At 42.3% G+C, this 27,822-nt stretch overlaps 1 protein-coding gene across 1 annotated transcript in view; it reads left to right on the forward strand.

Moving 5' to 3' along the window:
- LOC311039145 (palmdelphin-like) overlaps positions 1-27,822 on the forward strand; it is a 48,122-nt gene that overhangs the window by 8,132 nt on the left and 12,168 nt on the right. Inside the window, exons 2-11 of the mRNA XM_084048794.1 lie at positions 5,427-5,478; positions 13,844-13,924; positions 14,471-14,601; positions 15,958-16,072; positions 17,652-17,676; positions 19,459-19,569; positions 19,963-20,275; positions 20,939-21,069; positions 21,340-21,685; positions 22,314-22,798. Of these exons, the coding sequence (XP_083904920.1) occupies positions 5,434-5,478; positions 13,844-13,924; positions 14,471-14,601; positions 15,958-16,072; positions 17,652-17,676; positions 19,459-19,569; positions 19,963-20,275; positions 20,939-21,069; positions 21,340-21,685; positions 22,314-22,798 (1,783 nt within the window). The 5' untranslated portion in view covers positions 5,427-5,433. The remainder of the gene's footprint in view (positions 1-5,426; positions 5,479-13,843; positions 13,925-14,470; positions 14,602-15,957; positions 16,073-17,651; positions 17,677-19,458; positions 19,570-19,962; positions 20,276-20,938; positions 21,070-21,339; positions 21,686-22,313; positions 22,799-27,822) is intronic.

Consider the following 27,822-nt stretch of genomic DNA (forward strand, 5'->3'; position numbering starts at 1 on the left):
AGCCATCGTGACATGTTGATGTAACTTTTGGTGTCAGTGAGGACAGGTATGAGAGAATCAGAATCAGCTTTATAGTCACGTCACAGGTTTACAGGTGTAAAACAGTGGGTGAAATTAGTTTTTGCGCAAGCTCCATTGTTTTTGTTATTTCCATAAAAAAGAAAGGGAAGAAGAGGAAGGGGAAGAGAGATCAATCAATAAGAAACAAACAAATTATCTACATATTTACACCGTAGTACCTGAGGTAAGACATATAAGGTGCGTGAGCAAAGCAACAGATCTATACTGTACATGATATGCTGTGGACTTCTTTAAGGTGCGAGAAAAAAACTGAAGTCATTGCGTGGTACATGATTAAGGTGCAAAGTGTCAGTGCGTGTCTACCGCATAATCCACATAAGGTAACAAACACTGGCATAATCCGTAGGTAGGTCCATGAGGAAGAGCAAAAGTCTAAGACCAGCCTGACGACAGGCGGTCATCAAGGGAGCAGTGTACGGAGGCTCAATAGAAAGTGAAGCAACAATTCATTACATTTGTAGTTGCACATCAAACAGTCCAGACTGAACTGCAGAAATAATATCACCGTAGCATCGAGCGTCTGATAAATCACACATGATGTACTTTTTTCAGCGGTTCTACTCTGACTCTCTCGCGGATGATTGAACATCTCACCCTATCTCAAAGGAAGAGGCCAGTGAACCGTCTGAGAAAACTCATTTTGGCCACTTGTATCCGTGATCTTATTCTTTCGGCGACAACCCACACTTCATGACCATAGGGCAGAGTTCTTGTCAACCTACACAGCCGACAATGTCTGGCAGTGATGGAAGAAGTAATCTGATTTTGCATTCAAGCTCTTAAGTCATTCTACAAAAGTATTAGCATCAAAATATACCTGAAATAGCAAAAGTAAAACACTCATTGTGCAGAATACCCATTTCAGAATCATCAATACTTTGTTATTAGAGTTTGATTATTTATTGTTAAGCACTTAAGCCCTATTTTTTACTTTGGCTATTTTCTTTTATCTATCACAACACATTGTGAGCTTGTAGATTTTGAAGATCTTTTGATTATTAATGTGATTCATAATTAATAATCTAAATCTGCAAAGCAACTATAGAGACCAAAGCTGTCAAATGTTCTGGAGTAAAACGTAGATGTAAATGGAGATACTCAAAAAAAGTACCTTAAAATTGTAATTAAATACAGTACTTGAGTAAATGTACTTAGTTGCTTTACACCAAGTTGGGTGGGTCGCATGCTGCAATGTTTTAGTCTCTATTTGTGTCTTTCAGTAGAGCTAGTTGATAGAAAACTGCCTGACAGTGGATTGTGTCCCGTTTCCCCTACGTCTCCACCAGGGGAAGTCCCTCCATAGCTTGGTGACGTTTTATTTTAGTGTGTCATTGTTTGTGTGGGTGGTCTTCTGTTTTAATTTTCCTGTGTCATTGTTTGTTTGGGGGTTTTCTGAGAGTTCAAGGTCAAACTTTGGCCGAGTGGTCAGAGGATGTGTCTACAAACACACACGGGCAACACACAAACACACACATGAACTTTGCGCTGCTATTCTTTCTACTGATTACTCTGAGGATATTGATTCCCTATCCTGTAACCTATAACACAGGGGTTTTAAACAAGGGGTCCGAGACCTCTTGGGGGTCCTCAGAGTTACTACAGGCGGCCCCGTAAAAATCTTTGTGTGATAGGACATTGTGTGGGGCATTGGGACCTCACAAGTAGGCTACAATACAAGCACACGCACGCACGCACGCACGCACGCACGCACGCACGCACGCACGCACGCACACACACACACACACACACACACACACACACACACACACACACACACACACACACACACACACAAAGCATGCCATATGATCCTGTGTGGGCAACTGTGGGCATGTTATTTGAATGACCTCTGTGACCTTGGGGTTGTGTCCTTGCCAGTTTGGCTGGGTCCACCTGACCAACCATCCCTCCCAGCTGCTGACGTGTTATTATTTATAACTCATAAACATTAAATCATGACTCTGAAATAAACACTACCAGCAACACGTGATGGGAGACTAGAGCTTAACACTCAATCATTGATTGATTGAGTGAATACTTTATGAGACAGAAATGCAAACAGCACGAGTACAGTCATACACTTGGTCTAGAAGGATAACACAAAAAAGTCCTGTGTATTTGTCTCCATTGAGGTCCTATGTATTCAATTCATCAAAATAGCATACAAATTCACACCAACATAGGCCTACCATAATCATCATACATACAAAACAGAGAGAGAGAGAGAGAGAGAGAGAGAGAGAGAGAGAGAGAGAGAGAGAGAGAGAGAGAGAGAGAGAGAGTTTGAGTTTGAGTGTGTGTGTGTGTGTGTGTGTGTGTGTGTGTGTGTGTGTGTGTGTGTGTGTGTGTGTGTGTGTGTGTGAGTGTGAGTGTGAGTGTGTGTGTGTGTGTGTGTGTGTGTGTGTGTGTGTGTGTGTGTGTGTGTGTGTGTGTACGTGCGCGCATGCATGTGCATGTGAGTGATTTTTTTTTTTTTACATTTTGTGAATTCATATCAGATCCCCTGCCGTTCGTCAATTCTATGAACGTTCAGATTCTCACAACGTATTTGCGAACGCATCCAAACATTCGTATGGTGCCACACACCCGTGTTGCCATCTTTTAAATTCAACTTGAATATCTAGCCCTTATTGTAAGACATGCTGCATGATTCCGTGTATCTTCCGTTCATTCCATATCCGACACGGATTGCGCATGGAATGATTTGTCTCTCCGCCAACATTTTAAGTGCAGTATTTGGGTAAATCTTCCACCACTAAGAGCAGCACATATGTGTCTGTTCCATGCGTGACAGACAGATTCATTGTAAGGCAGTACACCATGATCCTGGCAGGTACACACAGTGCTGTACGGAACACATTAAACCACTGTGTAATCACACTGTGATGTCACATTCCTACGTCTGTCTGTCTGTCTGTCTGTCTGTCTGTCTGTCTGTCTGTCTGTCTGTCTGTCTGTCTGTCTGTCTCTGTTTATGTCTGTCTGTCTGTCTGTCTGTCTGTCTGTCTGTCTGTCTTTCTCTCTATCTATGTCTGTATGTCTGTCTGCCCCCCCTCTCTCTCTCTAGTAGGCTACACACAGTGCTGTCCAGTAGAGATTCATCACTGTCCATTAAACGTCTGTGTAACCACATGGTGATGTCACATATTCCTGGTGGCCTGCGGTGGCGTGTCTGTCACTGCCAGGCTCTTTAGAGCTGGCCTGTCATATCAATCCATCATCAAAAACATGACATGTCACAAACACACGCCAGCTGCTTAGCATTCACATCTCTTTAGTGTCACTGGCACAGGCAGGGACGTGTTTTCAATGACTCATTCATTAGAGGGACGATATCAATCACCAGAAGCACAGAAATGTGTTTTCAATGAGTCGAACATTCATTAGATGGACAATATCAGTCACCAGGAGTAGGGACGGGTGTTTTAAATGAGTCTAACATGCATTAGACGGACAATATCAGTCACCCCCGTGGGATCAACAAAAAGGTCTATAGCGGGGGCAGGCAACCATAGGCATGGGTGCCAACATTGGCACAGGGGAGGGTAATCACTGGCACACTGGCATACGTGTGAGAGAAAGGATTGTTGGTTTAAAATACAATATTTGTGTTAAATGTATATGTAGTCAATTAACTTAAGTCCCCTCACATCTGCATGCAAATCCTGCACATCCTGCACATCATTCTACATTCATTCAAACTCTGAACTCTGACTGGGAGGTAGTCTGGGGATATTGCTCGTCTAATGCTCATTACAATATCCTGAGGTGAAAGAAAGTTTTCAAAAGAAGGGGAAATATTTTATTTTGATGTAGTGTCATAACTTAATGTTGATATGGCACACTGACTATCTAGAACATAAAAACATGGCACTTCATTTCAAAAAGGTTGCTGACCCCCCCCCCCCCCCGGTCTATTAGGATGGGGGTGCGTGTAATCAAATGAAAATGAAATATCTACATATTGCATCAAGCAACTTCTGTTGCTTGATGAACTGTCTGGGGTGCTCACAAAAGCTAGAGTAAAATCAACTCATACATGAACCACATGAACCCTCTAGACTAGTGAATTGCACCTTAGTTGTCTGTCTGTCTGTCTGTCTGTCTGTCTGTCTGTCTGTCTGTCTGTCCAGCCTGCTGTCAGATCGTCATTGTCACTCTGCATACACTAACACCATTCCCCTGTCTGTGACTGTACTTTGTCACCTACCCCCATTTATTTCCATCTCTCTCTCTCTCATCAGCGTTTGCTATGTGTCACGTTGACCACTGCAGAATGGCGGTGGTGGCATTAATTAAGCTTCTGTGTGAATCTCAATTCCCAGTCCTCCAACGTGCATTGGCTGCTAACACCAAGCCGCTAGGAGTCTCACCGATCACACCAGTGAACCTGTCCCATACAGTCTCGCGTATAGACAGACAACTATTCCACACTCTCCGAACCGAATGCTATATAGATTCTGGAACTACACTGCCCGAAAGCAGAGAAAGGAAGCTGTCATTTCCGTTCACAAAAATATATTTTAAAATATCTTTACATTTTATTTTTGAATTTCCATTTCTGATAAGCAGCAAGCTATACAGTATATGCTTCGATTATCTTGTAGGACACACACAAAAGACAAGACGTAAGCAGGGATGTTCATGGTCAAATTTAACCGGTCTGTTTTAACTGCTTTCATATGAACACAAAAACAATATATCTTCAATGTATTCAACATGTGCTATCTCCAGTGACTATTAAAACAGACACTGAAAATGTATTAAATTAATATTGTTTAAAAAAAAACTAATTCAAAGCGAACACCATAATCAGTACATATTAATTATACTACAGAACATCAACATGAGCGGTCCTCTGTGTGTGTGTGTGTGTGTGTGTGTGTGTGTGTGTGTGTGTGTGTGTGTGTGTGTGTGTGTGTGTGTGTGTGTGTGTGTGTGTGTGTGTGTGTGTGTGTGTGTGTGTGTGTGTGTGTGTGTGTGTGTGTGCCTGTGCTTGCTGCAAGACCGGTTATGTTTTCCTCCACAATATGCTCTTGAACCTATGCCATTTTCTTTTAATCGACACCCGTGTTGTCTCGCCTCCACTGCTCGCAAATCGCTTCCGGACATTTGTTTTTATTATGTTAATGTTATATTAGCGTTAAAATCTTATTTCCGTTATTTGTGGGGCCCACTTGCAATACCCTCATATTCCACCAGTGAGGCCCACAGGTTGAGAACCACGGATATAGGATGCTGTTCTGCTGCAATGGTTATCGATCCTAATCCATTGTGCGTACAGTGCAGAGATATAAGTGATGTGGTGACCCCTGACCCCTGTGTGACATTCCTGTGTGTTGCAGGGTCAGCATGGAGGAGGCAGACCTGTTGAAGGAGAGACTGCAGGCCATTACGGTAAGAAGTAATATACATGATATCTTATATCATATTGTGAGAACACCCGACTTGCGGCTGGAAGCAGTACAGAGGCCTTGTGTAGGGTTTAACTCTAAGATGTATTTATTCATCACCACAGAGACAAGAATGACACAATAGAACCACTCTACAGCAGCCTTGGCATGCATGGTGTTTTGACTCTCCACTCACAGCTCTCAACTGATGTAAACTGGCAGCCCTTTATAGACAGGTTTCCTGTTAGTAAACATTGAGAGGAATATGACCGCGCAGCTGCGGGGGGAAGCCTATGGGTGCGTTTGGAAATTACGCACCGGAGCACCGGAGCACACTCGCCTATTAGTTTGTATTGGCCAGTGCGCTCACTGCCGCTCAGGGCTGTATTTTCGAACGCGCCTTCCACCCCCAGGCATGCGCAGATTGCGCATTCTGCTCTGTGATGACGTCGCTCGGAAACCCGTCTATAGCGAGCTGAGCAAATGAGCTTGGACTGCACCATGTCAAGGGGTGTTTTCTATCTAGCATATATACATAAATAACCATACAATAAATACATAACCCAGATCAAATATCTTAAAACTTCAATGAACAACAAATAAATAGAAATTATTCACACTACTTGACTACTACAACATTACACTACCACAATATCCTTAGCAATTACAAATGTATATCACAACCCCCCTCTGCCATTCTGACTTGATCCAGCCCAATTACACTGGCCACAGAACCACTTGGTACATTTCAATCATAACTTAGCATTACCCTCTCTTTTGCACTCATACATTACACATTGCACTTGCCCCTCATGATTATCAGTCAATAAATACTTAAAATCATGATTACTGTACTTGTGCAAAAGAGGACCTCTCTGTTACACATATATATCATTATTAGTAATATGCATTCTATCTATCTATCTATCTATCTATCTATCTATCTATCTATCTATCTATCTATCCATCCCACACATTGATATAGTGTGGTGAGCTGAACAGCATGTTTTCAGATGGTACATGTGTGTAGTGTTGACTGGTGAGTGTGGGTGGGTTTAATGTCAAGCCCTTTCCACGCTGGCAGGCTGTGTGTGTGTGTGTGTGTGTGTGTGTGTGTGTGTGTGTGTGTGTGTGTGTGTGTGTGTGCGTGTGCGTGTGTGGGCGTGAAGAAGCTCTCACACAAACAAGGCTGGTGATGTGAACGTCACTGGTTTTCCGAAAGCAGGGTTCCGCTTGTGGGGGGAAATAGAGAAGGCAGGGGCATTTTGTGAACCACTAAACCGTAATTTGTGTACTTCTTTGTATGACAAATAACCAAAATTGCCCATCTGTGAGCCGACACTAGATCTGCTATTTTCGACAAAAGAAATAAGGCTTAATTGGTTAATGTATGTTTTGTAATAATCTAAATCTACAAAGTAACTTTTTGATCATTGATGTGAGACAGGGAATATGCTGAAATGAGACAATATAATGTTAACCACACCAGGCTGCTGTGATGCTTTATATAACATGACAACTGGCTAAGTGTTATAGTGAACAGGTGTATGCACGCGCACGCATGCAGGCACACACGCACACACACCCGATTGTATACTCTGTCAGGGTTCAATTGTTACTGTGGGTTTGACAGTGTGGGTTACATTTTGATGCTGTCAGGCAGAAACCCTGTATCTCTGTAATTCAACTTTTTTTTTCTCCATACTGTAAATGAATGCCCTACTTTGTCGTACAAGAGTGTCATAAAAATCTTTTTGTTGGTGAAAGTTAAAATGACAAAGTGTGTCTGAGGGTTTTATAAATATTGAACCAATGAAACAAGATTAACAAGAGCTTGTGACTAATGTAAATATCATCTACGTTGGATCCATTGGAATACAGGTTGTGACTATAAGGTTTCCACTCCACATCAACGATTTATGGCACGGAGCAGCTGTGGGCTCAAGGCCAAAGCCACAGCGAGGAATGACAGCAGGACAAATAGTTTCCATGTCGTAACATTTGTACTGTGTTGTTATGCAGTGGTCAGAGAAGTACTCTGAGGACGGTTTCACCCATTTTCAACCTGTCCTCACCAATGCACGTTATAACATGGTCCCATTTCACTATGTGTCTCAGAGGAGGGCTGCAGATAGTTCCGATACCTGTGTACCAGTGACATCATCGGGTAGACAGGTTTGTCATTTCAAACATTTCACATTATTTTTATGTAATCTTTTGTATTAATGCGAGAATAATAGCTTCTATTATAGCATGCTAACTTTCAGGGAAGAGAAAGGCTGCAGTTTCTATAAGCTTGGAATCCCCATCGATGATGCCATTGGTAGGCAGGTTTCTGAACTGTCTACAGCAGTAGAGAAAAATGGTACCATATTTATCATGTTGAAAAGGATGAGGCCGCACAGCTCTTAGCCACGATGCACAAATGTATTAAAAGGTACAGGAAACCAATGTTTCGATCTTCCTCAGGGTTCACATTATTACCTGCCGTGGTCAGCACCTCATCAACACAGGTGTGCGCTCCCCTCCTTTGTGTTTGCCTGACCATATTATAATGAGCATCAGTGAAGACCAATTATATGAAGATAGGTTGAAAAGGGGTGAAGTGGTCCTTTAAGTAAAGGTTTGGCAGCACTTTGCCTAGCCAATCACAAGACTGGGGAGGCGTGACATGGGTTGGAGCGTGAGAGAGAGCAACACAACATTTTAAAAATATGGATTAAACATGTTTAATGGCAACGCCGATCAGCGATCAAGACAAGTTTTCGCAACCCTATACTGCAGCTAAAACAGTGACACAGGTGTGAAGTGCTCCTTTTGTGGTGTGGGTGATGTCATTGGGGCATACCACCTTGCAGGGGAGGGAGTCTGCATTTGACTCTGAATTGTTTATTGTTGATTCGAAGAGATGTGTGATTAGAAACATGAATAAGATGTGAGGATTTTTTAATATGATTATTTCACTTGATTAGAACGTGATCCTGTGCTAAGGACAGGTGGTTTGATCCAATAAGCCAAGGATAGGCCCAGCTTAAGAGTATATTTAAGTCAGTCTGGTCTGAACATGGGGCACAATGCTGTTGGGGAGCTCTTAGATTGTTATGCATGACTTCATGCATTGTGAGAATGTCCGGCTTGCAGCTGGAAGCAGTACAGAGGCCTGGAGTAGGGTTTAACCCGAAGATGTATTCATTCATCACCAATGACATACAGTAAATGGACAAATTCTACAGCACCCTTGGCATGGCAGTGTTTGTCTCTCCACTCACAGCCCTCCTCTACTGCCACTGGCAGCCTTTTATACCCCAGCTGAGCTTGGACTGCACCATGTCAAGGGGTGTTTCTAGTGCTAAACACATATACATAAAAATACAATAAATACATAACATACATCATCTTAAAACTTCAATGAACAAATAAATATCAATTATTCACACTACTACAACATGACACTACCACAATATCCTTAGCCATTACAATTGTATATCACAACACCCCTCTGCAATTCTGACTTGGTCCAGCCCAATTACACTGGCCACAAAACACCATTTGGTACATGTTAAGCTTTCAATAGACCCCTTAACAGACGACGTCACACTGATAAGAATCAGAATGCGCGCAACCAGTATGCGCTCAATGAAACCAGGTCTCAGGTCTCGCTAGGACGCGCCTCACTAGTCAACACACAAGAGGGGGTTGGGGTGCGCTGAAACCAGTGCACCCCAAAACAACAGGTTGAGAATTGATTGCGTGAAACAATCACCTGTGCGTCCAGTCTCAATGTTGGTAAACAAATAATTGGTCTATAATCACTTACATTACCCATATTGCACCTCTCATACGCAATATGTTCTCTATCGCACTCATACTGTACATATTACACATTGCACTTGCCCCTCATGATTATCAGTCAATAAATACTTAAAATCATGATTGATTGTGCAAAATACAACTGTTCTGTCCAGTTAGGGTGCCTGATACCACAAACTTGACAGTAGCCAAATCTTTTTCACAAGGGTCAGGATTAGCCTCTTGCTCCTTTTATTTTTACGTGTGAAAGTGGAGTGAAAACTGGAACGATACAAATACACAGTACAAACAATCACTGTATGATATGCTCATAAAATTGTGTAAATATGCCTATTTAAACATACAATTCCAGACATACTGTAACATACTACACAAGCATAAATCTTACTTACAGCATTGCATCGAAGGGACTCAACAAATGAAGAAAGTAAAAATCACATCAGGTGACAAACAAACCATGTCTGCACTCTACAAGCAAACTGCACTTTCAGCCCAGTCTCTGCTAATTAGCAAAGTAACAACACCTGCTTTGATTAGTGTGTTAGCTGCACCTGCTTTAGGTTAAGTAAGGAGTGCTACAATAAACCTGCCAATAGAGGTCACTGTTTTACTTGTTTAAATAATAAATCTGCCCTGGGGCAGAACACTCCCCGTCTGGCGTCCTTGACGCCACTTAAATCAATAAACATACTGTATACACAAAGTTTCTTTCACTTGCGCCGTCCCTGATGCTTCAGCATGGAGATGTGGCGATTCTTCGGCAGGATGGAGAGGATTCTTGTCTTTGCTTTCCAGCTGAGCATTCTTCAGCCGGCCTCCACCTCTGATGGGACCCGCTTTGTCAATCTCCGGTTTGAGCTTAACGAAAGCACTAGTCTTAGGGATGGGCTTCCCTGCTGTGAGTGCGGCAATCTCCTCTGAGAAGGCCTCAGCTTGTGTTGACTTGATGACGTTTGTGGCTTGTGACATCCCTTCCTTGCGGCTGAGAGAGGTGAGAAGCACTGCAGTCTGCTCCCGGTTGTTGGGAAGTCTTGGCCTGGGTGCTCTAAATGGCAGCGGAGCAACCCAGCTGTTGTCTTTGTCTCTGAAGACTTGACGGTCCATAGTCTTTAAGAAGACTGTATCTTCATACGATGGGGCTAACTTGCTGTCGTTGACTGTCTGATTGACCACGTTCTTCCCTATGGTGTGGTCAGCAGATCTTTTCCCATTTGAGATGCAGCTATGCGATTTCTCCCCGCCATAGCGCACTCTCTCTTGCAACTGTAGGGACCCATTACATGATGACAGATGAGATGGTCGTCCGTTTGGCAGCACAGTGGTCTTGACTGAGGTTACATTGGGCTTGAGCACGCCTTGAAGACCTATCTCTCCCACTATGACCCAGCCCAGGTCGAGTCTCTGAGCGAAGGGAGCGTTTTGTGGGCCGTCAATCTGCTGTCTGACCTTGTGTGCTTGAATGACATCTCTCCCCAGCAACAGGAGGATATCTACATTCGGATCAATGTCAGGAATGTGTTTTGCAATGGCTGCAAGATGAGGATGGTGGAGAGCCACGTCAGGTGTAGGTATCTCATACCTGTTGTTGGGTATCTGATCGCATTCCATCAGCGCTGGTAGTGCAATACGCACTCCTCCATTCACTGGTTCGATGTGAAGCCCCTCTGCTTTGCGTCCAGACATGGCAGAGAGCCCGGAGCAGGTTCTCAGTGAATATGGGTAAGGTTGACTCTGGATGTTGAATAAGTCGAACAGCTGTGACCTGGCAAGGGAGCGGTTGCTCTGGTCGTCGATCACAGCATACACCTTGATCGCTTTGTCTCTTTGGTCCTGAGGAAACACTCTGACGAGACATATTTTGGCACAGGACTTTGGTGCCTGGCTTTCACCACAAACCTCTGTGCAGTGACTGCTCACTTGAGGCGGATTGAGGTGGACTTCATCTCCCTCCTCGCTGCCCTCCGGCGAATGGGTGGGAGACTCTGACTCTTGGGGGGCTGGACCAGGGTGCAATGCGGCGATATGGCGATCGCTGTCGCACTCAGAGCATTTGACAATGATTTTACAATCCCTAGCTAGGTGAGAAGAGGATGCACAGCATTTGTAGCAAATCCCACTGTCCTTCAAGAAGGCCTTTCTCTCTTCCAGTGTCTTAATTCTAAATGCTCTGCACTTCTTCAAAGGATGGGGTTTATTGTGAATGGGGCATCTCTTGCTTGGGTTGTCCTCCTGTTCTGACTGGGTGTCGCTAGAAGAGTCAATTTCTTTTTTGACGTCTGTCTTGTGGACTGCAACAGGAAACCTTGTGGCTGGACGCTGACTGAATGCCTTCTCTTTAATTGGAGCACTGCTGTTATTGTGAAGAGCGAAGCTGGGGTCATTTCTGGTTCGTGCCTCATCGAACACAAAGGTAGCAAAATAGGAGAAAGGGGGGAAGAGGCCGTGGTGTTCCTCTTTAAACCTGGAGCCATTTCTTATCCATCTCTCCTGTAGTGCATACGGAAGCTTCTCCGCAATGGGATTGACTCCACGAGGGGTGTCTAGGAAGCTTAACCCAGGAAGGTAGCCATCTTCTTTGGCTGACAGTACTTCCATCAAAAGGTCCCCAAACTCTCTCAATTTAACATAGTCCTTGCTGGCCACTCGAGGAAAGGCATCTAACTTGTTAAATAGTGCACTTTCAATAACTTCAGGTGCAGCATAACACTGATAGAGCCTATCCCAAGCCTTTCTGAGAGCTGCTTCTGGCTCGTTAACATGCACTAGACGCATCCTTCTAACATGCTCAGCCGAATCCTTACCTAGCCATTTCATGAGAAGATCCAATTCTTCCCCAGCTGATAGGTCCAGGCCACTGATGGCGTTGATGAAGGAAGATCTCCACGCTCTGAAGCTCTCTGGTTGATCATCAAATGTGTTGAGTCCTGTGTTTACCAGCTCACGTCATTGGGTGCGCTTGATCATGGCCAGATGACTTGGCGGCATGTGATGGCGTATAAGACTGAGCTGCTGGGTTTAGAGAGACACGATGCCTTGGGATGCCAGTATTGCGACCAGTGTGCGTAGTTGCTGGGTAGACACTGGTTGTGGGAAGTGGCGTGTAAGGCTTTGAGGGTGTCTTGAAGTGATCAGTCTGTCCTTTTCCCTCTCCTTTTGCGGGTGACTGATGCACGTATGGGGTTCCTAATGTGTGAAAGCTGTCATTAGGGCCCGGCGTGTTGGTCACAGCAGCTTGATTTAGTGAGTCAACATGTAGCCTTGCTTGTTCTTGCACGTATTCGTGTGTTCGCTGAACAGGATCTACTGTATTTCGATCACCTTCTTCCCTGAGAGGTTGCTGGCCATCATGTCCTTCTGCTGCTTCCAATATTTCCGCTTCTGCATCAGCGGCTGCTGCCTCTCTTTGTAAATTCAGAATTTGTAGCTCTGCTTCTAAGTTGACTTTTTGTAGTTTTAGCTCTTTCTCTTTTTCTGTGTAGGTTGCACGTGTACGCGCTGCTTCTGCCTTACCACGGGCTATGGCAGCCCTGCTGCTGACTGGAGATGCAGATGATCCTCCTAAACTGCTTGTGCTCTGTGAGTTATTTGAGCCAGCCTGAGAAACTTTGTCCTTCTCCATGATGCAGATGGAGTTCCAGCTGAATCTTCTGCTTTTTCACTGTTCTGTCCAGTTAGGGTGCCTGATACCACAAACTTGACAGTAGCCAAACTCCCTTTTTCACAAGGGTCAGGATTAGCCTCTTGCTCCTTTTATTTTTACGTGTGAAAGTGGAGTGAAAACTGGAACGATACAAATACACAGTACAAACAATCACTGCATGATATGCTCATAAAATTGTGTAAATATGCCTATTTAAACATACAATTCCAGACATACTGTAACATACTACACAAGCATAAATCTTACTTACAGCATTGCATCGAAGGGACTCAACAAATGAAGAAAGTAAAAATCACATCAGGTGACAAACAAACCATGTCTGCACTCTACAAGCAAACTGCACTTTCTGCCCAGTCTCTGCTAATTAGCAAAGTAACAACACCTGCTTTGATTAGTGTGTTAGCTGCACCTGCTTTAGGTTAAGTAAGGAGTGCTACAATAAACCTGCCAATAGAGGTCACTGTTTTACTTGTTTAAATAATAAATCTGCCCTGGGGCAGAACAGTGTAAACTGCTATAAAGTGCCAAACATCAGTAACAGAGGACCTCTCTATTACATGCATGTACGTTTATTGTAGGATACATTTTAGGAATAAAATGTTTTGAAACATTTATTTTTGTTTTTGTCATTATTTTTGAACACCATACTTGCAAGCAAAAATGTATTTTGCATTAATTGCAACCTTTGGTCTGTCTGTTCTGTGCACCTAGCCATCATCTATAAATAACTCTTACATTCCCCTTGATAATAATAGATCTATAAGCTGACACCGCGTCACATTATGACATGTTGTGAGCTCTTAGATCTGCTATTTTCAAATAATCAAATTATAAACAGAGCTAAATTGGTTAATGTCTGTTGGTTCATGACTGTGGTGTGTTGTGATTGGTCCCCCAGGACAAGAGGCGGGTCCAGGAGGATATCGTCAAGAAACGGACAGAGATCGATGAAGAGAAACTCAAACTTCAATACATAAAGGTACAATGTACTAGGCCAATACTTGTGAGGACCAAATTATAGTAGAATTTGAGAAATAGACGGGGACCGGGTCCTCACAAGTAAAAATGTTAGGAAAGTTATATGCTTACAATGCATATAACTGTCCTAAAATGTTGATTGTACTTTACGAAGGGGCCTGTGCTGTCGCCCATTGGTTTCTACAGAGCCGTTTTGAAGCCACTATATCAGCAAATTCAAATTCCCCTTTTGGATTCCCTGTAGATCAAGTAGAAGCATACCTTCTCTCTGATTTATAAAAAAAAATGATGGGAGCATAATTTACAAAACATCATGCTGTGCGAAAGACTTGAAACTATCGATTGAAAACGTGAAGTCTTTATGGAAAGATTTTTCTAATAAAACCACGTGTAAAGTCCAGTCATGTTTCCATTGTCTTTGACAGGATTAAATGTTTCTCTGCAACCACAGGAGGGGAATTAGTGGGAATTAGCGTTACCTTCTAGGCCATTAATGAGAACTGCAGTGTTTTCACTTCTTGTGTGTGTGTGGGTGTTTGTCTAACAGAAAAAGGCTCTGAGGGAACAATGGTTGATGGATGGACTGAGCCAGCAGACAGAGGAGGAGCAGGAGAATTTGAGACTTCAGGTGGAAGATGAACGGGAGCAGAGCGCTCTGCTACAGAACAACATAGACAGGTAACATTATTACACATAACACCCAGCTACAGAACAACATAGACAGGTAACATTATTACACATAACACCCAGCTACAGAACAACATAGACAGGTAACATTATTACACATAACACCCAGCTACAGAACAACATAGACAGGTAACATTATTACACATAACACCCAGTTACAGAACAACTAGACAGGTAACATTATTACACATAACACCCAGCTACAGAACAACATAGACAGGTAACATTATTACACGTAACACCCAGCTACAGAACATACACAGGTAGGCTAACATTAATGTATTAAAGGTTCAATGGGCTATACATTGCAGCCATATTGACATGGAATTGTGTCAATTCCTTAAATTCAACAGTTAACAAAACAATCAGATCTACAAGCTCACACTGTGTCGCAGTAGATCTTTATTTCCCTTCTATTCGTCATACGAGAAGTACAGAGTGTCTGTGTGTTGGGTTGTCTTAGCTTTTGTCAGATGTGTAAGAAGGGGAGGCTCACAGGAGGTTACCTGGTTAGGAACCAATGCAAGACAACATTCAGCCACTAGATGTCGCTCTCCACTACACATCTCCATCTCCACACCTCTGAGGCCTATGGTGGACTAAGATTCCTTATTTCCCTGAGTCATTAACAAGACACCACTCATGTATAGTCTGCACCATTGTAGCAGTGGCACAAGGTTCCCTGTTTCCCTGAGTCATGACTGACTGAGTCATGTCATGTTATTAAACACAGTGCCCAGTTATAGAACAACATCCACAGGTGAAGTTAAATGAAAATAACCTGTAACTCTCAGCTGAATGAAACACGTTGGGTCCAAAGCCCTGGCCAGCTATTTTTTTTTTCCTTTTCCCTTCTTTTCTGGCATCCCAATTCATGTACAGGACCTGACGTAGGAAGGAAATTGAACGCTTGTGTGCAACATTTGTATGAGTAAGTCCCTGGAAATGTTATTCCCTGTAACCAAGGCCACAGATCTGCTATTTTCCCTGTATATGAAATAGGGCTTAAGTGATTCATTCAGTACTTTCCCCTACCTAGAAATGTATTGGAGTGAAAACAATATTTCCCCTAACCAAGGCCACAGTCGTCCTCCTCCGAGGTATTGTGAGGATATTACACCATTTACTTTCACCTACATACATTAATAGAAAAGATCAACGAACAAATGACAAAAAAAAGCCAACATACATTTACACAACTGACGATAGTGCTGTCAAAAAAAGTCTATGAAGCTATCTAAAAAGTTGAATATGCAATAGAAAGTAGTGTGGGGGTCCCTGCTTCATCTCTCTCTCAGCTAAGGGGTCCTTGGTACGTTGAAGACCCCTGTTGAATGTTGTCCACAGGATAGACAAGGAGATTGTTGCCTTGGAAACCCAGGAGTTGGACATCTCGGACAATGAGAAGGACATCCTGCGACGGCTCAAGGAGGTGGAGCGAACGCCAGATGACATCATCAAGGTAGGCGGTACTTTGTGACTCAGCTGGCCTACTGTCGTTGACTGCTTTGTCCAGCCCTGAACTGTAGCCTAACCGTGTAAATAAAGTTGATTCTGATTCAGTTCGCTTGGGGACTGACATTTGTTGACAGGCTTGTCGTTGTTTTGACATGAAAATGTCAAATTGTGGTGAAAGGAGGAGTGTAATCAGACACCTGCGAGGTTGCTGAAATAGACTGTGGTTATTTTTATTAGATTGTTGCTGAGGACATGGCTGATAATTAATTTTCCTGTGCTAACGACATGTCGCCTGTCGTGTTTTCTAAACTCCGACTGTGTTGGAAATGGCTTTGTTTGTCTAACCAGGTGCATTTGCTGGAGACCTTCCTGTGTGTGTGTGTGTGTGTGTGTGTGTGTGTGTGTGTGTGTGTGTGTGTGTGTGTGTGTGTGTGTGTGTGTGTGTGTGTGTGTGTGTGTGTGTGTGTGTGTGTGTGTGTGTGTGTGTGTGTGTGTGCTGTTGTTTATGCGTGGTCGGTGGGTGGTTGTGTTTTGTGCTTTACTTTAATTATGACTTGACTTTATTTGTTTATTTACGGCACGTGTCGTGCACGTTAATGAACATTCAATACATGTATGGAATTCAATCAATTGAACATGATCTCATGTAAACATGCCGGATTTAGCTATAAGCTAATTACCATCCGCAGTGTGTGTGCAAGGTGTCAGTCAATACTAATGGCTTCCAGAAATGATATTTTGTGCGCCGTAGAGCGATAGTGATTTGTGACAGAAGGGTACCAGCAAAAGAGCTACATGTTCACTGTCCTCTGGTGCTTTTAAACACTTGAACCCCAGTATCCATATTCAGGGGGGGGGGACATTAGCCAAAAATAGAAAATCAACAAGCTCACACCGTGCCACGCTGCAACACATTGTGAGCTTGTAGATCTGCGATTTTTGGCGAAGATATTTGGTGTGAATAGAGGGTTTCTACAGTGGTATTTTACTTTAACTTAAGTACAAAAGAAATGTAAAGAAAATAAAGAAATAACTGGAAGTGGAAGACTACAAAAGAAAGAAAGAAAAGTGTCACATTTACTCAAGTACTGTACTAACATAGAGGTAACAGAGGTATGTTTACTGTACTTTGCACTTCTACTCCACTTTATTGCATAGGAAGATATTTAACTTTTTACCCCCACTACAATTATTTGATAGCTTCCGTAACTAGTCACCTTGCATATTTATATCATGAATACAAATAATAATCAACTAATACTTTATGGTATGTTATTTTAGGTTAAGCTATTACTCTAACATTAAAGTGATGAACACATGAATGTGTTCCCTAACCCTAACCCATTCTGAATAATGAGTAATGATTAACTTTATTTTGATTTCAATACCTTTGAACTTTGACTCAAGTAAAATGTTGAATACAGGGCTTTTACTTGCAACAACTTATTTGTTCATTTTGTGGTGTTTCTACGTCTACTTAAATTAATAAATTGCAGTACTTCTTCTACCACTGAGTATCGTTATAGAGACGTCTTCGTGATATCATGGCTCGTTTGAACTTGAACAACTTTATTCACACACAGGCGTTGTTGGCCGAACTACGGGCGGGTAAGTACTAGCATGTGTGTCATTAACATGATTATGTATAACAGTCCTACAGTATGTAATACATATCAATGCTGTCAGGTGGAAACCTTGTATGTCCAAAACCATTCATTTTATTATTATGATTATTTTTAATGAACCACTTAAACCCTGGGTAAACGGAGTCCCTCAGGGCTCAATACTAGTGTCATTTCAGTTTTCGGTTATAGTGGGTAAAGCCTTCGCTGAAAATAGCCGATCGACAAGCTCACAACGCGTCGCATTGTGATCTTGTCGATCTGCTATTTTCAACGCTGGGGTTTAACTAGTGGTTGAATATTGAAATAGCCGATCTAAAAGCTCACACAGCGTGTTGCATCGCGTCGAGAGCTTGTAGATCGGCTATTTTCACTACTTTTACGACATTCATTTATGAAAAAAACATAAAAAGCTGAAATATGGACATATGAGGTTTTTGCCCGAAAGCAACGAATTATGCACTAAATATATTGTAGAAAACATATTTTTAACATGTTTTTAACGTACAGTATGGTTGTTAAAGGAGGTGCAAGTATCATTTGATTCTGTTTTTGTTAGAATAAGTGCTAATTACATTTATCTCTGTATTGTGATAGTAATCATTGCTATAGAGGGTTTGTTCAGTTACAGGGGTCTCCCAGTCCCTGTCTCTCCTGGCAGCTCTTTAATGAATACGGAATACAGGATAAGAATGGACATTGGAAGTGATTAAATAAAACAAGCAAATGAATGAATAATTAATTCAGCACACAAAATTGGAACTGGATCATTATAAACTTGAAGCTGATGAATGGGTTCTTTCTCCTAGCTGACTGGATAACATTTCTATCCCACTAGAGAGACCCCTGTTACTGAACATACACTGTATAATAATGACTACTATCACAATATAGAGCTTTAACACAAAAACACAATATAATAATAATAACATTTTGTTTTAACCACAACAATTACACTTCCCAAACCATCTTGTACATGGCTCGATTTCTTTGGCATGTCTTAATACTATCGTATAAAGGTCAATTTACGATTTATGCAACAAGTGTCGACCAACTACGTGCCTCACGACATTATGAGTAATGAGTGAAGGTTCGCTGTCGTTTTGATGTCACTTTTGTGCTGCAGTGTGCAGTCAAACACTTGTCGCGCTAAGCATGAATTGACCTTAATACATACTGACACTGACGGTAATGCTAATGCCTGATTTATAATCACACACAGAACATAGACGATCTACAAGCTATGAGCTTGTAAATCGGCTATTTCCTGTGTATGCCAGCGACAACCATCTAACTACAAATCACCCCTAATAATGACTAATAACTAAGCTAACTAAGTGTGTATGTATAGCAGTGGTGAAAAGTAACTAAGTACATTTATTCAAGTATTTTAGTAGTTTTACTTTATCTGAGTGTTTTGTTTTGTTTTACTTTACACTTCAACTCCACTACATCTCAGAGCTTTAGTTACAAGTTACTTTGTTTGGATTATTATAAAACATGCATTAAGCCCCATTTTATAATTCATCTATTTGAAAATACCGGTAGACACGCTCACAACATATGGCAATGTGGAGTTTTTCGAGCCTTTTAAAAAAGGGGGGAGAAGACACATTTTTAAAACTATACTTTTATGCTTTTACTCAAGTAAAATTCTGAATACAGGACTTTTCCTTGTATTTCTACATTGTGGTATTGCTACTTTTACTTAAGTAGGCTACCTCTTCCACCACTGACTGTGTGTGACTAAACCACGCTTACGTCTCAGGTCCCGTCCAACCCTCACCAGTCTCACAGACTCCACTGACATTCCAACCAGCACCACCGAAGAAGAGCACCAGTCCAATACTACACACTAATGAAGAAGAACCCAAGAAGGGTAGTTTTTTTTCTTTCTTTCTTTTCTGGGGAAAATAATTTAACATAATTTTTTTCAAAATAATTTCAGAAATTGTTAATACTTTTGATTGGTTCAAAAAACCCAGACAGACTTGACCCCTTTCACTCTTTTCACAATGTAAAGAAATTGCAAATAGCAAAAATAAGTCTAAATCTACAAACTTGTAGATTGGCTGTTTTTGCAATTTTTGTGTGACACTGTAGTTTGACAAAGTAGCATTATTTTATTTACAAAAAAGAAATAAATCTAAGGTTTCTTCCCGACAGCAAAAATATTACGTAAAGGAATTCAATTGTTTATGGCAAGAAATGAAATACAGTTCCCATCCTTGGAGAGAACTAAAATCTTCTTTCCCAATGTCTGGGGGGGCAGCCATGTTCGCCATGGAGATAAGCGTGGAGCGCGACATGCGCACCGGCGAGAGCCAGGTGGTCGCCACGGCGACCGTCACCCCGGAAGCGGCGAGCGAGCGCGGCGTGAAGGTGTACGAGGACGGCAGGAAGTCGGTGTACGCGCTGCGGCAAGGCGGCGGCGGCTCGCCGTGCGGCGACGGAGCGCTGGCGGAGATGACCCCCGTGGAGGTGGAGGAGTTGTTACGCCAGGCCACCGATACCAAAGTGCCCAGTGAGGTGCAATACCACCACCCTGTGTTCTCTCAGTCCTCACTGAACACTGGAACCAGCAGGTAGGCAGTGGTGGAAGAAATACTCTGATTGTTTGACTTAAAGGACGACTTCACCACTTCGCAACCTATCTTCATATAATAGGTCCTCACTAATGCTCATGATAAAATGATACCATTTTTTTCTACTTGGTCTGTGTCTCATAGGAGGGCTGTGGACAGTCCAGAAACCCGTCTACCAGTGACATCATCGTTAGGCAGGATTTTTTTTCTCCAAAAAGATTACAATTTTTTAATTCAGATTTTTATTAAGACGAGAACAATGGGATCTATTATTGCATTGCAACTTTCCATGAATACAAAGCCTGCAGTTTCTATTAGCTTGGATTCCCCATCGATGATGGTAGACGGGTTTCTAAACTGTCCACAGCCTTCCTCTGAGACAGACTAATTAGATTTTTTTTTACCATTTTATCATGAGCATTAGTGAGGACCTATTATATGAAGATATGTTGAAAAGTGGTGAAGTCGTGTGTGTGTGTGTGTGTGTGTGTGTGTGTGTGTGTGTGTGTGTGTGTGTGTGTGTGTGTGTGTGTGTGTGTGTATATAGTGCACGGTCTGCCCCGCGACACTGTAATTTCATTTGGAGAATTGATCCCCACATTAAAAAAAATTGTTTACCAATTCATCATGTTTTTTTTGTTTTGTTTTTTTATGAAACTGCAGGCCTTCGACGCCAAGAACCCCTGGCGCCAAGTCGCCACAACAGACGACCACCCCGGATCAGACGAGCAACTTGATGGGAAATATTGCTCAAAGCCCCCCCGACCAACCAGAGCTCAGACCAGATCCTGGAGGTACTGTAGACTAGTGGTTCTCAAACCTTTTCATGTCAGGGACACTCAAATTGATAAAACAAAATTTGCCCGCGGACCCTCATTTGAAAGGATATGCCCCCATTTGATACTTTTTATTTAAAAATGTTGCCCTCTGGGACCCCAATCTACACTGTAAAATCCGCAGTGTTAATTTAACTCTGAGAGTGTATAAATGGAACCACTTAAATCATTAATCAGAGTTATTTGTAGGACAATGAATCGTTAACTAAAATGTCATGATCGTTACAGCCTTACCTGAAGACTTTAAGAGCCCCAGCCCCGCCCCTTTCCAGAAAGCCTCCACGCTGACAGACAAAACCCTAACAAGAGGAGAAGAAACCAAACAAATCCTGTCACACATTCCAAGCCAGACCCACAACCATACAACCATACACTATGACCCTTACAACGACAAGCGCCCACTGTCACAGCCTCAGTCACCCCCCCTCCCCTGTGCCAGGACCCTTCCAGTCCTGACCAATGGACACAACAGCTACGCGACCAGTCTCGCCCCTGTGTCTCTCGTCTCCGTCACCGCCAGTTCTGAAGGAATGCCGGCACCCATGCACCCCGTCTACAAGGTTCAAGGCTCAAGGTGATCTTTGGTGTTAAGTCTTGTGTACAGGTATTAGTGATGCACAGGGTCAGGTTTTATAATTACCCGCCCCGCCTGCCCCGTGCGGGAGCCCAACCCGTCCCGCAAAAATGAATATGCAAGCAAGTCCTTTCCAGAGAGAGAGGGGGAAAGAGAGAGAGAGAGAGAGGAGAGGAGAGAGTGAATGACAGACTCACAGAATCATACTGTAGACTCACAGAATAGGAGAGAGAGAGAGAATTCTGGTATCGGGATTATTATTTTCTCGTGGGTTTGGCTTTGTCGAGCATCTACACGAACACAATTGGCCCGTGTTTGGGGGAGGGAAGCCAGGCGGGGAGGGTGCCAATTGTCATTGCGCATAATCCTACGGGCTGGGGGGGGCAGCACCTGTCAGCAGGGAGTGTTGGGTGGGAGGAGTAGGGCGAAGGCTCTACGTCCTCCCGGTGGGGGCTCCTAACTGGTAGGTGTGTCAGTAGGAAACAACAGCAGTGTCAACACGCAGATGCAAGGGGAGGAATCAATTAGCATGATGACTAAATAGGGGAGAAAAGGGGGTAAAAAGCTAAACAAATATAATTAGAATGTTGTAAAAGTAACCTCTGCCATTGTCTTTGGCTTTGTACAGGATCACAGAGAGCTGGACAACATCCGGAGACGATGGTCACAGCCCCGCCCCTCTGATCGAGACGTTCGATTTCGACAGACGGTCGCCGCTCTACCCGGAGAGCGAGGCGTCGCTCAACTTTGTCAACAGCCTGCCGGGCGACCTGGAGTCGGAACCCGTCACCATGATCTTCATGGGCTACCAGACCGCCGAGGACGAGGAGGAGGAGGAGGAGGACATCCAGGCCGAACTGGTGGTCATCGGCGAAGAGGACGAAGACTGCGGAGACGAGTTCATCTCCTACCACCCGGAGGGCTACACCAGCAAGGTCTTCAGACCCCAAGTGGGCGTGGCCAAAGTGGGCGGTTGCAGAGGCGCTATTGGCCAGGCGTACCCTCACTGTGACGACCTGCTGGCCGTGAAGCCGACGTTCACTCACAAGCCTGGCCAACGCAGCCCCGCCCCCTGTCCCGGCGGACAGGTGCCGTGCCAGCCCCCGATCACAGGTATACAACAGCCTGCATTGGACAAGATGACCATGCACCGTTCAACTGCAAGAACTAACTCATTCCTTTCTTTCTTTATTTTGCTTAATTTATACACGACGACGCTGTGTGCCGAAAATAGCCAAGCTGCAATGTTACAACATGTCATGAATGTGACGCGTTGTATTCTTGTAGGTCAGCTATTTTCCATGTCCTTCCCTCTCTCTCTTTTTTATATTGATGCCTCAACAAACATGCTGCATGTGTCTTACCTGCTGTTAACCAGATTTTGAATAGCAATGCACCGACTCACCAGCTACTACTTGTGCCTTTCACAAAACTACGTTGCCACCTAGTGACAAGTTTGTGTCACTACGGCTTCATGTGTCACGCTGGGTGTTGTTCGGTACAATCCCCAGGAGCAGTGCCTTGGTTTAAATTACTCTAAAATAATGTGTGTCAACTAACTTTGCATGTTTGTTCTAATTAAAAGCATTGTTGTCAATGGATAATGTCTGCTGTGTTTTGTTTTTGTTTTTGTTTAGTTAAAAAGAGTGACTAACATTGGTTCTGCATAAGCAGTGGTGCAGCAAGTACTCAGATGTGTTAATTAAAAGTAGCAATACAACAATGTAGAAATACTCAAGTAGGCCTACACTTGCTGTATTTACATTTTTAGTTGAGTAAAAGTACAAAAGTAATGGATCAAAATGTACTTACAGTTGTAAAAGTAAAAGCGCTCATGCAGAATGACCCATCTCACGATGTCATTCCAAAATATTTCACAACAGATCTAAAAGCTCACAATGTAGGCCCCATCACAATATGCTGTGAGCTTGTAGATCTGCTATTTTAAAATAACCAAAGTATAAAACAAGGCTTATGTTTTTAAACGGTAATCTAAATCTACAAACAAAGTAACCAATGACTAAAGTTTTCAAATAATTGTGGTGGAGTAAAAAGGACAATATTTGAGAAATTGCGTCTTATGAGCAGTCAGGCTTATTTGGAGCCAGTCTACAAGCGCATACCGTATGTCATTTTGATTTCTTTGGCTATTCAAAAGTAGCAGATCTACAAGCTCATAGTGCGGCAACGAGTGCCGCGTTATGAGCTTGTAGATCTGGAACAAAATATTTTGCAAATGTTTGCTTACAAACAAAAGGTCCCCGCACACCAGTATTGGTGAGGTGCTGCTGACCTTCGTAAGTAAATATGAAAGTAAAGAAAAAGGCAGCACACTCGTAGCCACGATGCAGGATTTATTTGGAAACCAACGTTTTTTTTTTTTAACCATTGTGTTTATTTGGAATATTCAACATGTTAGACAGGGGATCAACATCAGCTCATCATATCATATCATTTCTTCACATCGTTCTTTTGGTGTACTCCCCTGGGGAGAAAACATCCTTTTAACGTGTCATTTTTTTACATTTTCACCCTCCCCCCCACCACCCCCCACCCCTACTACTGGTTAATGTCAGTACAACACTTAACAAAATACAAGACAAACGATAGAAGCAAAGGAAAGCGAACAAAAAAAAAAAAAAAAAAAAAGCAGACATATATATATATATATACACCCACGTACATGTACACCCATACATATATCCATGTACACCTACACATATTTATCCCACCGACAGGAGTAAAAATAAAGTGAAAATTGAACACACATCAGAAAATAATGTTTGAAAGGTAATAGATGAGTAGTGATATTTAAATGATAATAAAAATGGTCAGAGTACAGGAAAAGTATAAAATAGAAAATAAAACGTAAAAAGTAAATAAAAAATAATAATAATAAAAAATAAAAATAAAAAGTCCCCCCCCCCTCTCTCTCTTCTTAAATTTCAGCTTCAGGGCCTAAGTACAGCCGGGCTGTAAACATCCTCCACATTAGACTCAGTCTTCCACATCATTTGCCTCAGTGAAGTCAATTAGTTTACGCCAGATTCCCTCAAAGTCCTCTGGTTTTTGCCTAAGATTATACATAATTCTTTCACTCGGGATGCATGAAGTTAGTTCTCTAAGCCACAAGGAGGTCGCTGGTGGGAATTCGTCCTTCCACCTGAGAGCTATACATTTATTGGCTGTTGCTAAGGCTATTTTTATAAGTCTTATGTTATTGTTTGTGCAGCCTGGCAGCAGCGAGGTGTCACCTAAAAGAATAAGCCTGGGTTCATGTGGAACGTTTGTTTGTACTATCCTGGACAGAGTCCCCAGAACTCCCTTCCAATATCTTGACAAATGAGTACAGGACCAGAACATGTGGACCAAAGAGCCCACTTCAACTTTACACCTTGGGCAATGTTGAGATCTGGCCTGATCTATTCTATGCATTCTCTCCGGGGTGAAGTAGACTCTATGAAGAAGGTTAAATTGCGTTAAAATATGCTTATTACTGAAAGAGACGTGCTGAACTTTCTCACATAGTTCAGCCCAATCCCTTCGATCGAAATAATAATCTAGGTCCGTTTCCCATTTATTCTTTACCATTAGCTCCTCCTTTTCTAAAAGGAGATTAACCCCAGTGTATATATGTGATACTAACCCTTTAATGGTATTCTTGTTGCACAATAGATTGTCTAGAGGTAAAGTTTGAATGGTTTGAAGGTTTCCCCCTTGTTCTATTGAAATATAGTGTCTAACTTGTATGAATTTAAAAAAGTGTCTATTATCAAGGTCATATTTAGTTTTAAGGTCCTCAAAGGATGCCAGAACACCCTCCTTGTACATGTCGCCAAAAGTTTTAATACCCTTCCTGAACCATATTTGAGTGATTCCATCTCTTAAAGCACTTGGCAACAGGGGGTTGGCATGAAAGGGGGTGTGGTCGTAGATTGGTTGGATGTTGCCAGTCTTTTTACGCACTTCAAGCCATAGTTTATAAGTATGTTTTATATAGGGGTTCCCCGTTAGTGACTGTAGCTGTTTGAAAGAAAATACGTATGGGACCGAGGCAAGAGATATGGAGTCTAGGTCATGTTGTTCCATTTGTATCCAGGAGGGAGACTCTTGCAGGTCTGACTGCCAGGACCAAACTGCTCGTGATTGGGCTGCCCAATAATATGATTGAAAGTTCGGGAGCTTTAAACCCCCCTCACAGGGTTGGCCCTGAAGTACTCTCAATTTTATTCTAGGTGGTTTTTTCTTCCAAATAAATCTAGAGATACACGAGTTCAGGTGTTTGAAGTAAATCTTTGGTACACCTATGGGTAACATTTGGAATAAGTAAAGCAATCTGGGAAGTACGCTCATCTTAATGCAGTTGATTCGACCTATTAAAGATAGTGGAAGGTCCATCCACCTATTTAACTCATCCTCTATTTTTCTTAACAGTGGAGAATAGTTTAAAGAGAACACTTTGGTACTATTATTAGGTATCTGGAGACCCAGGTAAGTTAACTCAGAGTTCCATTGAAAAGGAATAATATTAGTTGGGATGTTCTTCCCCTCTGTGTTCAGTGGCATCACCACACTCTTTGTGAGATTGACCTTATATCCTGAAACTGCTCCATATTCAGACAGTGTTTCTAATAGTGCAGGAACTGAAGTCACAGGATCTGTAAGATAAAGTAAGACATCGTCCGCATATAAGGAAATTTTATGGTTGGCCCCTCCTATTTGCAATCCTTTAATTAAAGGGTGAGATCTAATTGCCACCGCTAGTGGTTCTATAACTAGCGCGAACAGTAGGGGGGAAAGTCCACACCCCTGTCTGGTCGAGCGCGATAAGAGTATCTGAGGAGAGATGTCGTTATTTGTTTGGATTTGGGCCATTGGATGCCTATATAATAAATTCACCAATTTACAGTAAATAGGGCCAAAATTCATCCTTTTCATAACTTCAAAGAGGAAAGGCCACTCCACACGGTCAAAAGCTTTTTCCGCGTCCAGTGACACGCAAATAGTCGGGGAGTCATATGCTTCAGAAGCATGTAGAATGTTGAAAAGCCTTCTTACGTTATCATATGAAGAACGATTTGGAATAAACCCTGTTTGGTCCAGGTGAATTAAATCAGGGACATGCTTTTCTAATCTTGTTGCTAATATTTTAGAGAGTATTTTATAATCTGTGGATAAAATTGAGATCGGTCTGTATGAACTACATAGTTTAAGGTCTTTTCCTGATTTAGGTAGTACTGTTATTAGTGCCAATTCTAATGATTCTGGTAATTTACCTATCTCCAAAGCGTGAGTGTACATTGAAAGCAGGGGGTTAATTAGTTTAGGTAAAAATGCCTTAAAAAACTCAACAGGGAAGCCATCTAAACCAGGGGACTTCCCTGGAGTCATTTTAAAGATGGCCGTTATTATTTCGTTTGCTGTTATACCTCCTTCTAAACTCTCCTTAGAAATTTCGTTTAACTTATTTAGGTCATATTTGTCAAAAAAGAGTTTTATTTTTTCTGGAAATTTACCCTGTGATGTGTAGAGTTCTTCATAGTAGTTTTTAAAAGTATTATTTATTTCTTTTGGGTTAGTAATAATATTAGGACCTGATTTCAATATGTGTATCTCTCTACTCGCTTCCTCTCTGCGGATCTGCCATGCTAGGAGTTTTCCAGTCTTATCACCCTGTTCATAGAATCTATGATTTATCCTCCTTATAGCGTTTTCTGTTTTCTGAGTGGTTATTGTATTATATTCTAATTGTTTTCTTCTAAGTTTTAGCTGAGTTTCACTGTTTTGAGATATTAGATATTCAGTTTCCAATTGTTTAATTTCTCTTTCTAAGTTTTCTATTTTAGACCTATACTTTTTGCGTTTGTTTGAGGTATAGGATATTATTTGGCCTCTGGTATAGGCTTTTAGCGCTTGCCAAATGGCTTCTGGAGTGGCCGTATTGGTATTTGTTTCCAAAAAAATATCTAAGTGGTTATTAATAAATGTGATAAATTCGGCATCTTGGAGCAAGTAGGAGCTGAGTCGCCACCTTTTAGGGGAGCCAGTAGACTCTATGGCTGGGATCTTCACCATTAACCCTGAGTGGTCAGATATTGTTTTGGCCAAATATTCCCACACGGAAAGGAAATATATGA

This window comes from Gymnoscopelus microlampas (assembly GCF_963454915.1).
Source record: "Gymnoscopelus microlampas genome assembly, chromosome: 22".
NCBI classification, from domain to species: Eukaryota; Metazoa; Chordata; class Actinopteri; order Myctophiformes; family Myctophidae; genus Gymnoscopelus; species Gymnoscopelus microlampas.